Source organism: Aedes albopictus, chromosome 1, assembly GCF_035046485.1.
Source record: "Aedes albopictus strain Foshan chromosome 1, AalbF5, whole genome shotgun sequence".
In the NCBI taxonomy this organism is placed as follows: domain Eukaryota; kingdom Metazoa; phylum Arthropoda; class Insecta; order Diptera; family Culicidae; genus Aedes; species Aedes albopictus.
In genome coordinates, this window is record NC_085136.1 from 15,116,907 (window position 1) to 15,133,558 (window position 16,652).

At 43.9% G+C, this 16,652-nt stretch overlaps 1 protein-coding gene across 3 annotated transcripts in view; it reads left to right on the forward strand.

Annotated features, from left to right (window-relative positions):
• The window catches only part of LOC109415389 (paired box protein Pax-2a), an 83,116-nt gene that overhangs the window by 57,788 nt on the left and 8,676 nt on the right, over positions 1–16,652 (forward strand). For all 3 annotated transcript variants that reach the window (XM_019689257.3, XM_029855214.2, XM_029855215.2), the window contains 2 exons: positions 2,542–2,707; positions 2,786–2,983. In XM_019689257.3, the coding sequence (XP_019544802.2) occupies positions 2,542–2,707; positions 2,786–2,983 (364 nt within the window). The remainder of the gene's footprint in view (positions 1–2,541; positions 2,708–2,785; positions 2,984–16,652) is intronic.

The window sequence follows — 16,652 nt, forward strand, 5'->3', positions numbered from 1 at the left end:
TTCTCTCTCTCTCTCTCTCTCTCTCTCTCTCTCTCTCTCTCTCTAATTTTTTTTCAATTGCAGGCGATGTCGATAAAGTAGGTTTTCACTGTTTTGGTCGATAAAATAGCTCTAAATGATAACAAGCTGATAACAAAACCTATTATCTATCAGATGTCTTTTTTCGTATGGATAACTAAATGTAATTTTGAACAAAATATTGTATAACACAATTAGGCAGCATCCATTTATTACGTAACGCTAAAATCGAGATTTTTAGACCCCCCTCCCCCCTCCGTAACGCTTTTTTGTATGAAAACCCATTTTGTTTTTGGTATGGACCGTAACGCTCGGCCATACTCCCCCCCCCTCCCCCTAGAGCGTTACGTAATTTGTGGACGGTGCCTTAGTTATCAACTAGAACTCAATGATAGCTTAACTTATTTCATAATTTTGGTATTCGGGGAGTAAATTTGAGTAATCATTGTTATTATGTTGGCTCTTAATTCAACCAAAATGATAACAAACTCAATTATCAAACGAATGATAACCAGGTAACCGAACTTGTTATCATTTTGATATCCGCCTTTGCTCGGCTCGGTTAAATCATATTTACCTTTAAACACGGAATCAACTTTAATTTCATCGTTTCTTGTCAATTAACATTTCGAAATCATTAAGAGATATGTGAGAATTCAAGATCGAAGTATCGAAAAACAGCATATTTTGTCTTATAATTTTATCATGCTAGTCGTCATTGCAGATTCATGTCAAAACAGAATATCTGTAATATATTTCATGAAAAATTGTCTACAATAGTACAAAGTATCGAAAAATTTGTGAACAAATTTGTTTTCGACTACTGTAACTAAAATCCTCATTAAGTTCAATCTAACATAAAACCACATATAAGCAGACGTCTTACTCTACCCGCTTCCCATAGTTTCCATTTTTAACGGAATATTCAAATCTGGAGCTCGATTTAAAAAGGTCGTATGTGCTTTTGTCGATATAAAATTCGATCAGTTTATTTCAGTTATTGTAGCAACATGGAAGATATTTTTGAGACTTAAAATGATGGAACGGAAAGCTTATTTTGTGAGGATTCTGCTGTATGTATCAACTTTGTTCAATTTCAACGGTTTTCGCTACAATAAGTAAATCCAACTGATCGAATTTTTAATCGACAAGAGCACATACGACCTATTCAAATCGAGCTCCAGAAATATTCTGTAGTTCACAAATCTCTCACTCATGGCGCTCGCACCGTTTTTGCTCCTGTTTGACGTTTGCTCACTACCACCATCTACTCAGTGGGTTTGCAAAACACAGCGTAATTAGCATTGGGCGATTATAGTTTTGTGACGATGATTTTAATCGCACTTTGTTCCAAGTGATACGTATGTTTGTCTGTGGTAAAACAATATATACTGAACAAAAACAATTACATATTTGTATTTTAATAAGATAAATTTCTGTCTTTTCTACAAAATTCCTAGAGGAAACTAATGTTGTATGTATTACAGTTTCGATTTTTCTTCTATATCGTTAACCCTTCAAACGCCGGTGGTAACAATCACCATCGTCATCGACATGATCACCATTGATCGCTTGCAGACCGTTGATGATGAATGAAGATCGGTCTTCAACGAAGACTGCCTTACAAAAACAATATTACATTTACACTAAAAAAGGGGAAAATGTTATTTCCTCGTTTCCTGCTGTCCCTAATCAGCAAAGCAGGCTTAATTTTTAAAGGCAACGAGGAGCACATTGAAAAGAACCTGACACAGCACCATCAGCAACAGCAACAGCACACGATCGAAGGTGGCGGTGACCTTCCGCGACTACTGCGATCCCGTGCCGGCCCAGGTCGATCCCTCGCATTTAAATCCCCCTTTTAATATGCGTTGAACTCTTCCTGTTCGGACACTGCTGTTGCTGCTGTTGTTTCTTTTATTTCGATATAATTTATGATTACCCGACCGCCCGGCCCGACCCGACGACAACGGCTCCTACCCTACCTAGCCTAGCGTTCGATGGGAATGTGTGCTGCTTTTTTTGTATTGCTTTTGTAGCCACATCCGTTCGTCGCCGTCGGTCCGTCCAAGTCACCTCCATACACAATTTTACATGCAAACCACCCAAAGGCTCCTGTTTGTGAATGCGAACATCTTGTCTATTGCGCGCCTTTGTTTGTGTGTATATTTCGTTTTTTGATTAACATTTTTTGAACTTTTTTTTTCTCTCCGTTCTTTTAGCCACTGGCTCTCCTCATTTACATACATGAATATGTGTTTTCTTTAATTTTCTGTTTCTTCCCACAAGGAAAAGCCGTTACATTTATATTTACTAATGTGTTCCTCAGATTTCCCATATGTTCGCTTGCATTTACCTACCCAATTTACAAACTTTAATTTAATTAACAAGAAAATTTATGCAAACCCCCAAACTGGGTCGAACTGTTACTAATCGAACTTTCTTCCCCGTTGCCACTGCCGCGCTGTCGCTCGTGGTTTGTTTATTTTCGTGCTCTCTTTCGTCCGGTGCTGCCCCCGATAGGTCACGGTGGAGTTAACCAGCTGGGTGGAGTTTTCGTGAATGGGCGCCCCCTGCCGGACCTGGTGCGGCAGCGGATCGTCGAGCTCGCCCACAACGGCATCCGGCCCTGCGACATTTCCCGCCAACTGCGCGTCAGCCATGGCTGCGTCTCGAAGATACTGTCCAGGTTCGGTTCATGCGGCGGCCTACTGTGGATCAACAGGTTACTAAGCAACTGACATTCTTTCCACGCCTTTTCTTTTAGATACTACGAAACGGGAAGCTTCAAGGCGGGTGTCATTGGGGGATCGAAACCGAAGGTGGCTACGCCACCGGTTGTGGATGCAATAGCGGCCTACAAGCTGCAGAATCCGACCATGTTTGCGTGGGAGATTCGGGACAAGCTGCTCGCGGACGGGATCTGCGTTCATGACAACGTGCCGAGCGTTTCTTCGATTAATAGGTAAGTGAGCAGCTCATTCAAAGCACTTTTATGGATTATACGTGGGGTGGACTGTTTGCCAAGTCTAAATCATCCAGCTCCAAAAATCCTGGAATTTCTCCAAGAGGTCTTTGTAGGATTCCTCCTTTTAAAGAGTTCACTCTGGGATTTCCTCGTATACTTCCAAGGGTTTATTCGGGATTATTTTAGAAGTTTACTCTGGGCATCTTTCTGAAGGTTCTACATCTCTAAAAATCTCGGACTAATCCACCTAGTGGTGATAGTGCCTTTCTCGTCAAAATTTGATATCAATATTTAATATGTTCTCAAGATCCTTTTATCAACGGTAGCCGTAGTATTCCAGAATCCTGATTATTCCTACTTGATTTAGAAAAGCAACAAATATACAGTCTAGACTCCTACTACTCGGCTTCCATATAGACGGTCAACTATTACACGGATTCCTATTACACGGCAGTCCTTGTTGTAGGAATCCCAGAGCTAATGGGATTTCGCCTAATTAGGGGTGTGAGCGAATATCTCAGTAGTATTACAAAATAGCATCATACTTTTTTGGCAAAGTTGTACTAGAATAGATCTATCACACAATGCGAACTATGATTCGATTAGTTGACAATTTGGCCAATAGAGGCGCTATGCAGAAGTGGTTGCTTATGATCACTCGCCAGTAGAAGCACTCATAAGTTATCACATGAGATATCTCAAGATCTATGTACTTGGTTTGGAACAAAGCTGTCTTCGGCAAAGTTGCTCAGTAGGTCAAGAACAATCTGGTGATTCACCAATTAGTTTGTGATTTCGTCGCTAGGTGGCGCTAGTCGTCAAGAAAAGTTTCAAACTTCCCTAGCTCGGGATCCAGAGCAGATAGAAAATACCGCCACGTAGCGGCGAACTACCTACTGATTGCTGAATCACCAGGTTGTTCTATACTTTCTGAAGAGGTTTACCAAAAATAACACTTTTCTACCTGATATGGAATCCGAGATGGAAACGTTTAAAACTTTAACAACTAGCAGCACCTAGCAGGAACACTTTTATTTTATCACCACAATGCTCTTGACTTCCTGAAGAACTTTGCCGAAGACGACACGTTTCTATCTGCTTCAAATCCCGAGATAGAGAAGTTTGGAAATTTACTTGATGACTAGCGCCCCCTAGTGGTGAAATCACAAACTAATTGTTAATTCACTAGATAGCTCTTGACTTCCCGAAGAACTTTGCCGAAGACGAACCTTTTCTATGAGCTTGAGAAGTTTAAAATTTAACTTGACAACTAGCGCCACTTAGCGGTGAAATCACCATCTAAATGTTGAATCACTTGCTAGGTTTTGACTTCCTGAAGAACTTTGCCGAAATCGACATTTTTCTATATGCCCTACAAAGTCTTTACATAGTCATTTTCTAATCCATAAATTTACGGATGATACATATTCCGATATTATGTTCAACGAATAGACAGAGCTGAACTATATCAATCCTATCAGTTGACTGTTGATCACCTTCACAATCACTGAAACCAATGAATACCAAGATTATAATTTCAAGCTGCGGTATGGCATTTTCACATGCGTCAGATCACTTAGCTGTCTTCTGCAAAGTTTTTTTTTCGCACACCCTAGGCTATATTTCATAACCTTTGGTTGCACAAATCCTGCAAAATTTGACCTCTTTACATAGTTACATTGTAGCAAACAGTGTCGGATAAAACAATAAGAACACCAGTCGTTTTTCATACAAAATGACTAAGTTTGACAATATAGTGCACGGTTACAGATATAAGATGCGACAATTTTGGGTCATCATTTCAGATTTTAGGAAGCCATCTTAAATGTTCTATTCGCCATTTTTGGAATCCGGACATCTTCCTCATGCCAAATATACCCTTATTACAAGGTTTAAGAATCTAAAGCTTTTTAAAACAGCCGCCGGAACTTTGGGTCGTTATCTTGGATTTTGGGAAGCCAACTTGGATATTCTGGTCGCCAAATCTGAGCTCTGGGCATATTCCCTATTAGACTGGGTCAATAAAGTCGATTTTTTGGAACCAAGCTTTTTCGATTCCTTTTAGCGTCCAAAACAACTGTGCAAAATTTGGGAGCGATTGGTTGCGTCTCCGTATTCCGCATTGCGATTGAAATTTGTATGGAATTTACTATGGGAAAACGTGTTTTTTTTTTGCATTTTTCTCATAAATTGAAATTTTTCGTCTAAAACAATTTAACTAATGACGTTGAAGTATAGCCTAGGATATGCCGAGAAACTTTGCCGAAGACCGCAAAGTGATCCGACACTTGTGAAAAAAGTTATAACGTACAGATTGCCCGGTGGTGCTTAACGTTTAACATGTAAAGGAATAACATCAATAATAAAATCTCAAGTTTTAGCCTAAGTTACCAGGTGAATAACTTTTTTCACAAGCGTCGCATCACTTTGCGGTCTTCGGCAAAGTTTTTCAGAATATCCTAGGCTATACCTTGACGTTATTAGTTACATGGTTTTAGACAAAAAAAAATTAACCTATGAGTAAAATGCAAAAAAGTATGTTTTCCCATACTAATTTCCATACAAATTTCAATCGCAATGCGGAATACGGGGACGCAACCAATCGCTCCCAAATTTTGCACAGTTGTTTTGGACGCTAATATAGATTGAAAAAGCTTTGTTCCGGGTTGATACGATCAAATTTTAAGTTTCTCCATACAACGTTGACCCACTCTATTCCCCATACCAAAGATACCAATATATCACAGTTTAGTGCTTAAATCTCCTTAAACATCCGCCATCTTGAATTTTTGGCCGCCATCTTGGATGTTCTGGCCGCCATATTAAGACTCCGGAGATCTTCCCCATACAAAATATACCCTTATTACATGGTTTGAGAGCCTCAAACTCCTTAAAATAGCCACCATCTTGAATTGTTAGGCGCCATCTTGAACTTTGTGCTGCCATCTTGGATATTCTGATTGCAGTTTAAGTATACCTAAAACTTCTTAAAGCAGCCGCCATCTTGAATTTTGAGCTACCATCTTGGATATTCTGGTCGTTATATTTAGACTCCGGAAATCTTCCTCATATCAAATGTACCCATCTTGCATGGTTTTAAACTCCTTAAGCAGCCGCTGTTGGGGTTGCCATCTTACATTTTTCGGCCGCCATTTCGGATATTGTGGTCGTCATATTCAAACTCCGGTAATCTTCCCCATGCCAAATATACCCGTATATCATGGTTTTAGAGCCTGAAACTTATTAAAACAGTCGTCATTTTGAATTTTGCGCCATTATCATAGACTTTTCGCCGCCATTTTGGAATTTCGGCCACCATCTTGAATATTCTGCTCGCCATGTTTAGGCTCAGGATATCTTCTCCATACCAAATAGACCCATATTGCATGGTTTTAGAGCCTGAAACTCCTTGACACAGCTGCCATATTGTCTTATGAGCCGCCATTTTGGGTTTTAGGCCACCATCTTACATTTTGGGCTGACGTCATGGATTTTCTGGCCTCAATTGATGAACTCTGCACATAATTTTTCAACGATGTCAAAGGTTACAAAATTCGGCGCCATTTGATGTGTCGCATGATGGGGTTTGATTCAGTTTTTTATATTGGCAGTTCCACCGGTGCTGGTCCAAATCACTAAAATGGCCATAACTCCGGAACGCCTCGACCGATCCGAACTATTTTCAATAGCAAACAATGCGGTAGCCTTCCAATTCGATTCGTGCTAAAACGCATAAAATCGGTCAATGAGAAGTGTCTTAACCCGGGAGCGGTCGCGTCGTGTACTGAGTACACGCACCATAAAAAATGCACGCTTTTGGTATATAGCGTGAGCGTGGCGTCGTTGCAGGTAGTCAAAGACGCGACTGCTCGAGGGTTAAAAGTGAGTGACCTATTACGTACACACACATACAGGCATTGGCTCAATTCGTCGAACTGAGTTGATTGGTATTTGTGGTGTCCGGCCATTTGACCGAATGCAATTTGGCCGAATGCCATCTGGCCGAAAGGGTCATTTTGCCGAATGCCGTTTGGCCGAATCGTGATCAAAGGAATTCAGAAGAAGTTGTTGACATTCTAACTGCCAATATGATCATCAGAAATATTTCCGTCTTTCAAGCATAGGCTATTCTTTCTAGTTTTATATTCAGAGATTAGTTGGCGTTGAAACTGCCTATATTTTATCACTAATTTTTCCTTCTTTGACTCATAGGCTGTTCTTTCAAGTTATACTGAGGCTGGGAACAGTGGTATGGTCACTTAAGTACATCATTTATTTTTCGGCCAAATGGAACCGGTGTTTGTGACTTGACCCTCCGAGCCTTCGATCGGAATCTCGTTTTTAGAATAATCATATAGCATTTTGGTGTATGAGAAAGAAAAAAGATCGTAACTGAGATTCCCCCAGCTGTTCTCTCGGGGAATCCCTTCTCCAGGACTTCCAAGATTACTGTAGAAGTTTCATCCGAAATCCCTTTAGGAATTCGTTCCTCGATTTACCCAAGGACATCTTCTGAGATTCCCCCGGGAATTCTTTCTGGGATATCAACAGGAATTTCTTCCGTGGTTTCTCCAGAAACGTATTCCAGAATTTTTCAGGAAATTTCTTCGGAGAATTTTTTGGTAGTTTATTCAGGATTCCTTCATAAGTTTCTTCTGAGATGGTTCCAGAAGTTTCTTATGAGAATCCAGAAGAGGTTCCTAGGATTTCTAAAGTGGTTCGTTCCAAAATCCTTTTTCTAGAATTCCTTCCGGGAATGCTCTAGGAATTCCTTCCAGCATTTTCCCCGGAATTCTTTCTAAGACTCATCTTTCCGGGAATATGGTTCCTCTAAGAGTTATCTTTGGCATGAATATTTCTTCCAGGAATTCCTTCATGGTTCTCTCTAGGAATTCCTCTAGGGATTCCACAAAGAGTTCCTCCTTAGCTCCCGAAATTTCTCCAGAAATTTCACCCGGGAATCATTATCCAGGTTTCATTCAGAAGTCCCTTGCGCAACTTCTCCAGAAGTGTTTTTTTTTTCGATTTTGCTTCGATTTTTCTGCAGGACGTCCATCGGAGATCACTCCAAGAAGACCGTGCGAAATTCTGCCAGAAACTCCTAGAGGAATTCTTACATGAACTACTACCGCGTGTTCTTTAGGAGTTCCTGGTGGAATTCCTGCAAATCCCGATGCAATACTCCCGGGATTTTATTTGGGATTTCCAATAAAAATCCTCACGGAATTTATTGCGAATATTATTTTTTTTATGGAAAACATTACGGAATTACTCCAGGAGATGTTCTTTCAAAAGTTGCTTATTGAACTCCCACAGCAATTCCTTGAATAATTCCACCAAAAAAATTTTTAAGAAATTCTTCCAGACGTTCCTTCTGGGTTTCCTCTAACAGTTCCTTTAAGTATAACATTTCTTCAATAATTCATTGTGGAATACCAGCAAAAAACTGCTAAAGACATTCCAAAAGGAACAGGAAGAATATTAGGAAATACTCCATTAGACATTCCTAAAGTAACTTCAACATGAATCTCAGAAGAAACTGCTGGATGAATCTCGGAAGGAATTTACGGAAAAAATCCGGATGAATTCTCGGAGGAATACTGGAAAGAATGCCTGGAGGAATCCTAGGAGGAATCTCTGTGGAAATTCCGGAAGGAGTTTTTGGAAAATTTCCCGAAATCACTGCTGGGAAGAGTCCCAGATGAAACCAATTTGGGCATCTAAGAAAAAAACTCCTGGAAGGATCACAGAGGAACTTCTGAATGAAATCTGAATGAACCGCTGAAATTATCTCGGAAGGAACTCCGTTGAAAACCCCCAGAGGGAAATCTTGTAGGAATGCTGGAATACGTTTCTGGAGAACCCGTGGAAGTAACGCCTGGAGGAATTCGAGGAGAATTCCTGGGGAAATCTCATATGGGCTTCCTAGAGGAATCCAGGAATTCTTGGGAGAATCCTAGATGGAATTCCAGGAGAACTCCTGGAAGAATTTTAGTTGGAATCGCTTTTGGTATCTCAGAAGAAGCTTCTGGAAGAATCTCAAAGGGAACCTCCGAAGGAATTCTAAACTAATCCCTGGATGAATCTTTACAGAAGCTCAGAGATCTCAGGGACCTAAGGGACCTCAGAAGTAACTCCTGGAAGATTTCCGGACTATATATCTGAATAAGAAAAATCCCGAATGGAATTTCTAGGAGTAGCTCAGCAGAAGCTCATGGAAAAATATTACCAGCAAGTCACAACTTAGCAAACTTCTCAGCGCGCACAAAATTTTCCCAAGTTTAGATTGTTGGCAACAAGGCCATGAAATCTCAATAAAAATTTTCTCATAACAACTGCGGCGTGCAGTGCCCTATTAAGAGACTTTAAGTGAGGTTTCCGTCAGTGTTTACGGTTTAGGGACAAAGGAGGGAGTTGAAGAGCGTTTAACTCGAGTTGGAACGGGAGGGACTCGAATGGGTCATTCATACATGACGTCAATTGTTCAAGGGAAACGGGGAGTCTGAGAAAAAGTGACACTTTATCTCTTAGGTATACGAAAAAGCGTGACTTAAATGGGGGGATCTGAAGTTCCCGCAAAAATTATGGACGTCATACTTGAGTAATCGCTGATAAAACCTATGAATACGCCTTGACAGATCGTGAATCCTTCAGAAACCCTCCTCAGATTCCCATAGACTTTCATTACTCCCCGAAGCTTAACGCCCCAACGCCTATAAACTTTCAAGAAACCAACCCCCCCCCCCCCTGAGATCCTTGTAGGCAACTGTTAAACTCTATTGAAGCTCGCTTAACCTCCCGAAATCCACAAAAAACACTTTCAAACGCTTTCAAACTGCTCAGAACTCAAAAGAACCTCGTAGACTTATCTCAAACTCTACTGACTCCCCTTCTGACCGCCTGATACCTCTTGAAATGCTGGCTGTCGAAAAAACTTCAGACGTCGTATTGCAACGCCTTGAAACCGCTCAGAAACACTCCTGAGAATCTCGCAGACTTCCCTTAAACTCTGAACCTTCCCGGAAACCTCTCAAAATGCCATCCAGCCAGCGTGATACATAGAAATCTCCATAAAACTCTATCTGAAGTACCTTTCAGCCACCAGAAAACCCTTGAAATGATTTGAAACCCCTCAGAAACTTGTCTGAGACCCCCGTAGACTTTACTTGAAACGAGCCACCTGAAACGTCTCTCAACCCAGAGACCCCCGTAGGGTTCTCTTGCACCCTACTAGAGCCCCCTGAAGCCCCGTCCCTTGAAACTCTCAAAAACCCCTCACAGTACGTTGTCGATTACCGCGTTATTGCAGGGCTCTGGCGAGGCGGACCTCGGACTTCTTTTCCCGTGCAATTCGCGGGATTCAAAAATGGCCTTAACAAACAATAAACAAAAAAACAATAAGTAGCGGTAAATACGAGGTTAGTTGTTGATGAGGGCCATCAATAAGATTAGAGATTGGTTCTTTGCAATGGATGTGGTCATGCAGCAGCTTGCTTGCATCATTGACTTTGCATCCTGACTTTGCCGGCCCTGATGCGACTTTGAAAGTCAATGACGGAAGCCAAGCAAGACCATGGGAAACCCATGGAAACTACAGCAGCAGCAGAACCCAGATGGAGGTCTTCGTTTTCGCGGGTAGCCTAAAGAGTGCGGCGGATGCCACTGCTTTTGACAAGCATTCACAGAAGCGTATGAGGCAGCCGTCATATGAGGAGCTACCAGACGAAGTTTACGGCAGCAGGGACTATAGTCCTGGGGCCTGACGAACCCCCCCGCTTGCGAGTCAGCCGCGTAATCTCCGGCTAATGATAGGACTACTAAACCCAATTCAAGGTGTCAAGCGACCCGTGCCCAGGAATGAATGATCGAGGGGGTGTAAAAGATGCTGCTTTAACGGAGCCTCTGGGGTACCGGGGCACCCCCCACAGTAAGCTGTCCCTTACCGCGTTAATGCAGGGCTCTGGCGTGGTGGACTAGGGTGGGGCTAATTTCAAAAAATCTCTCCGATATATGATTTCTCAAGTGGAAAGTGATCTACTAGTCGAAATTAGTCAGCTGTACAAAAATGAGCGATTTCGGTTGATATTTAGGGGTGGCGCAAAGGGTTCAAGTGAAATTTTTGCTAGAACAAACTTTCAAAAATCATTTCAAATTTAATTTTCAAACTTAATTTTTCTAGACTAAATCGGTGATTCTAGAACCCAATTGGGCCAAATTTGTGCTCAAAATTGCGATATCTCCACTTTCCGAGATATTTGAGAAAAATGTCTTATTTTGGTACCAAACCCAAAAAATACTGAAAAACTACATTTTTTTCAAATATCTCAGAAACCAGTAGAGATATCGCAATTTTGAGCACAAATTTGGTCCAATTGGGTTCTAGAATCATCGATTTAGTCTAGAAAAAATAAGTTTGAAAATTAAATTTGAAATGATTTGTGAAAGTTTGTGCTAGCAAAAATTTCACTTGAACCCTTTGCGCCACCCCTAAATATCAACCGAAATCGCTCATTTTTGTACAGCTGACTTATTTCGACTAGTAGATCATTTTCCACTTGGGAAATCATATATCGGAGAGATTTTTTGAAATAAGCCCCACCCTAGTGGTGGACCTTCTTTCCCGTGCTACTCGTGTAATTAAAACATGAATACCAAAAATAAAAATAATCAAAACTCAGGTGCAGGAAGTAGGGGTGCGATTAACCCCTTCGCAAGAAGCGGGTTGATGAGGTCTCCGAAAAGGAGAAGTGCGGAGTCAGGCTCCAGTCCACTTCCCGGCAAGCCAGCCGGTGGAGATAATGGACGGAGTGTGGCTGCTGAGGGCCGTCAGTTAAGAAAATAAAGGACGGTCTGCAATAGAGGTGAGCAGCAGCTTGGCAAAATCATCGACTTTGCGTCTACTAAGTCGAATATAAGAAAGGACCTGAAAACGGCCTTGTTTCGACTTAGGGTGACGATCGATGTTGCCAAGCAGGAGAACTCGGTACTCACGTTGCTAACTGCTGCAGCGGCGGAACCTGTGAGGTGAAAGTGCCTAAGTTTACCCAAACGGAGGCCTTCTCCTTCGCAGGTATTCCGAGAAAAGTGGATGCGACTGCGCAGAAGCGGGCGAGGTAGCCGTCAGGTGAGGATTACCCCGAAGGTCGGCAACAATGCCGGAAAGTCGGAGCCCAGCCAGGGTTTCCGGAAAGCTGGGAAGGGTAGGCCTGAAAAGGTTGGCCGTCCCGGAACGATGGGAACACGGGGTTGCGACCGTTGGTGAGCCCTCAGCAGCCACAGAGTAGGAACCAAGGGGAGGACCCTGCTTGGACTAAGGTAGTGCAGAAGAAGAAGAAGAAGAAGAAGAAGAAGAAGAAGAAGAAGAAGACGAATCCGCCGGTAGTAGTGCAGGAAGCCAAGCCAAGGCGCAGGAGGGTACGTGCCAAGCGCGAGAAAGGCGACGCGCTCGTCATCAAGACGGAACAGTCCAAATACTCGGATGTCTTGAAGGCGATGAGAAGCGACGCCAAGCTTGACGGTCTGGGAGCCGACGTACGCAGTATAAGACGTACTCGTACGGGCCAAATGATCCTGGAGCTGAAGCGTGAGAAGAATCACAAGGGCGCCACCTACAAGTGGCTGGCAGAAGAGGTCCTTGGTGATGGAGTAGAGGTGAGGGCTCTTACACATGAGGCGACTCTGAAGGTCAAAGACATTGACGAGATCACCGAAGTGGAAAACTCGTCACAGCACTGCGGCAACAGTGCGATGTGCAGGTGGCCGCCGCACCCGTTAGACTACGAAAGGGGCCAGGAGGGTTAAAAGCAGATAGCTTTGGTTCAGCTACCTGTGGCGGACGTTAAAAAGTCCGTTAAAGTAGGGAGGATAAAGGTGGGCTGGTGCGTATGTCACCTGACATTCCACGAGCCACCAGAGGTTTGCTTCAGGTGTCTGGAACCAGGATACAAGTCGTGGGACTGCAAAGGCCCTGACAGGCGCAAACTGTGTAGGCGATGCGGCGCTGAAGGTCATAAGGCCCAAAGCTGCACGAGTCCGCCCATTTGCATGATCTGTACCGGGAAAACCGTGAACAACAGACATCCGACGGGTGGTCCAAGGTGCCCGGCCTTCAAGAAAGACGCAGTGAACAACAAACCACAGTGCAGGTAACGCAGCTGAACCTGAACCACTGTGATGCGGCTCAGCAACTGCTTTGTCAGGCAGTTTCTGAGTAGGAGGTGGATATCGCCATCATAGCGGACCCATACCGAGTACCCGCCGGCAACGGAAACTGGGTCGCGGATGGGTCCAGAAAAATGGCGGCGATATAGACGACGGGTAAATACCCCGTCCAGGAGTTGGTGTCTACTACCTATGAGGGCTTCGTGGTCGCCAAAGTAAACGGGGTCTCCTTCTGTAACTGTTACGCGCCTCCGCGGTGGCCGATCGAGCAGTTCACGCAAATGCTGGACCGCATAACGACCGTGCTAACAGGGCGAAGGCCGGTGGTAATAGCGGGTGAATTTAATGCCTGGGCCGTGTAATGGGGAAACCGTTTCACGAATCAGCGGGGTCTCATCCTGTTAGAGGCACATGCCATGCTAGATGTCGATTTGCCTAATGGTACCCCAGGAGTACCTTAAGTCGGAACGGAGCGAAGTCAATCGTCGATTTTGCTTTTTGTAGTTCTGACTTAAGCGTAGTTTCGAGTTCGAAAGGAATCGCTCAAGAAACTTCTTGAGTGATTCCTGGCAGAAACTTTCTTCGGTGACTGCCATTTGAGCTGTCATTTCTTCGCTACTGCGTACTGCGATCGAAGAAAAACCGGTTTCTTGAGCGATTCAGGCAAGGAATTTCCCATACATCAAGATAGGCTGAGAAATTCCTTCTGAACTGCAAACAGTGCTTTAACAAGTAGTTTGAACTGAGGGTAGACGATACCTACACTCACAGCTATCACCTGACGGTTCGCTACAGTATCGACTATAACAACAGCAGGCAGCGGGTAAAAGAAGAGGTGGCAAGGCCAAGCCCTCGTAGGTGGAGAACATCATACTTCAACGACGAGGTGTTTGGGGAGGCGCTCCGCCTTGAGCCAAACCTACTCGGTCTGAGTGGGGGCGAGCTGGTAGAGGTGCTCTCGTGTGCATGCGATACGACCATGGCTAAACAAGTCCACCCTAGAAATGGGAGACCACCGGCTTACTGGTGGATACAGCGAGCACGAACTGAGGAAAGCGAAACGAACGGCAGGTGGTGCTTGCCGTTGCAAAACCGCGCTGAAGACCGAGATAAGGGCAAGCAAAAAAACCTGCTTTGAGAGTTTGTCAGAATGTCAATGCGAATCCTTGAGGGGGATGTCTACAGGATCGTGATGACCAAAACAAGAGGACTAATGGCTCTCACAGAGCGGTCTCCAGCGATGTTGGAGAGGATCGTCGAGTGGCTCTTTCCGCGTCATGATCCTAGTCCTTGGCCCTCTTTCGTAGGATCAGGGACTGGGGCTATCGATAAGAGGAAGGTCATCAATGCGGCGGATTGCAAAATTGCCTAGCGTAGGTAAGGCCCCAGGTCTGGGCGGAGATCCGTACCTGGTCTTAAAAGTAGCTATTACAGAAGCTCCCGGGATGTTCGCATCTGTTATATATAAATGCCTGGAACAGGCAGTCTCCCCAGAGGTTCAGAAGCGGTAGAAACACCGAGGATGTCAATAGTCTCTTGAGTAACCAGGTTCGGCTTCCAGACAGAGAGGTCGACTCCCAAGCAAGCATAAGCTTACCTTCGTCGGTAGCCACGTTGATTATGTCTACAAGAGATCCTCCACAGCTGTAGTGGCACTCTCCCGGATGATGGTGCTGTAGACAATAGCTAAACCGTTTCGGTCAAGCGGATTCTCCCGAATGTCCGGTTTGTTCAGGTCTAGAGGAAACGGCAGAATCCCACATGTGGTGGAGACATGACCCCGGGCAATCTTTCCAGAGGATGCGTTAAGAAAAGCTTCTCTAGAATGCCGTTTCATCGGCATTCACCCGAACCGTCTCAGACCTACAAACTACAGCTGGTATAGGCTCTAGGAATGGCGAACCCAGACGCTGAACAAGAGGTGGTCCAGGGGTTCAGAGTCAGCTACGTAGATCATACCAGTGCCCTGCGGTCGAACTCGACCTACTAAAGCGAATAAGCGACCGCAATCGTAATATCGGTCTTCTGGGTTCGATCAGAACCCGCGGGTGCAAAGGGGTCTCCAGTAAGGGCCGTGGCAGATCAAGGCCTCATTTTGGCAAGTCCTTATGTGTACTAGCTGCCTTCTTGGTGGGCTTGGAGACACGTAGCGTCGGGTCTGAGGGTTTAGGAGAAGGTCCCCAATCCCACACTACCTGGGTCTCCCGTCCAACTGTTTGTTGAGCAAATAACCCCCCCTTTGATTAGAGAAGAAAAAGGAGGTAACTTCAATGACGTTCCAAGGATCCTCCCCAAGTAGCACCCGCAACTTAATTAGACATGATCGTCGTTTTATCGGCTGTTCGAGTCCGTATGAAGTTGATCATCAATATTAACTTCTTTTCTCGATCAGCCTAGATAGCTGTGTAGTGTCGGTAGCGATTGTCTCAATTGGCTAAGAATAACACTACGGACCGCCTGTTCCGGTGGTAAGAATCCACCAACAGGTGACCCCTAATTCATGGTGTGATGCGGCTTTATGCTTACCGTGCCTAGGAATGAATGGCTAGGGGGGTCTAATAAAAACCTAACCGCTAACGGAGCCTGTAGAGTACCAGGGCGCCCTCCACAGTATGTAGCCCTTACTGCGCTAACCGGAGCAATGGTGCAGTGGACCTTGTGTTTCTCCGAGACAATCAGCTGCCCTTCTTTAGTCTCACTTGAGGCTAAATAAGGGCGGGATTATGAAGATGTTGTTAATTAGTTTAAATTTTCACCTATATGGTTTCGCATTATGCGATCTACACAGTGTATTCTGTGTATCCTCGCCTTTGGCGTTTTCCAATCGATACCGATTTGGTTTTATTGTTGCTGTTCTTTGTTGTGCTGTTGTTGCGAAGAGTTTAATCTTACCTAGTTTGGGTAGTGGCTACGGTTAAGATAGCTCAGATCAATCTTCAGCATAAAAGAACAGCAACGATCAATCTTTGCAGACTTATGCAAAATGGTACAGCCCAAGTGGCCTTGGTACAAGAACCTTACTTTCGTAAGGGAAATTTCTATCTAGGAAACCTTGTGAACCCGGTGTTTGCCACTTTCAGTAAACATGAAATGGCAAACTCGCGTGTCATGCCTCGAGCCTGTGTGCTTGTCAACAACGCAATAGTTGCTACACTCATCTCTGAACTAACCACCAGAGATGTATGTGCTATCACAATTGATGTATCTGTTGGAAACCTCAACAGGAAATACGTCTATTGTTCTGTGTATTTACCGCATGATGAACCATCCCCTACGGATGCTTTCAAACAAGTCATCGCATACTGCACTTCAAAAGGCCTTCCGCTAATTGTTGGCAGTGATGCTAATGCTCACCATATCATCTGGGGCAGCTCAGACATTAACTTGAGAGGCTCCAGTTTGATGGAGTACTTAACCCTCTAATACCCAAATTTTTGATTTTGATCTAAATATCATTTTTCGTCATCTAAAATCGATTTAAACATGTTTTGGAAGATGATTCTTT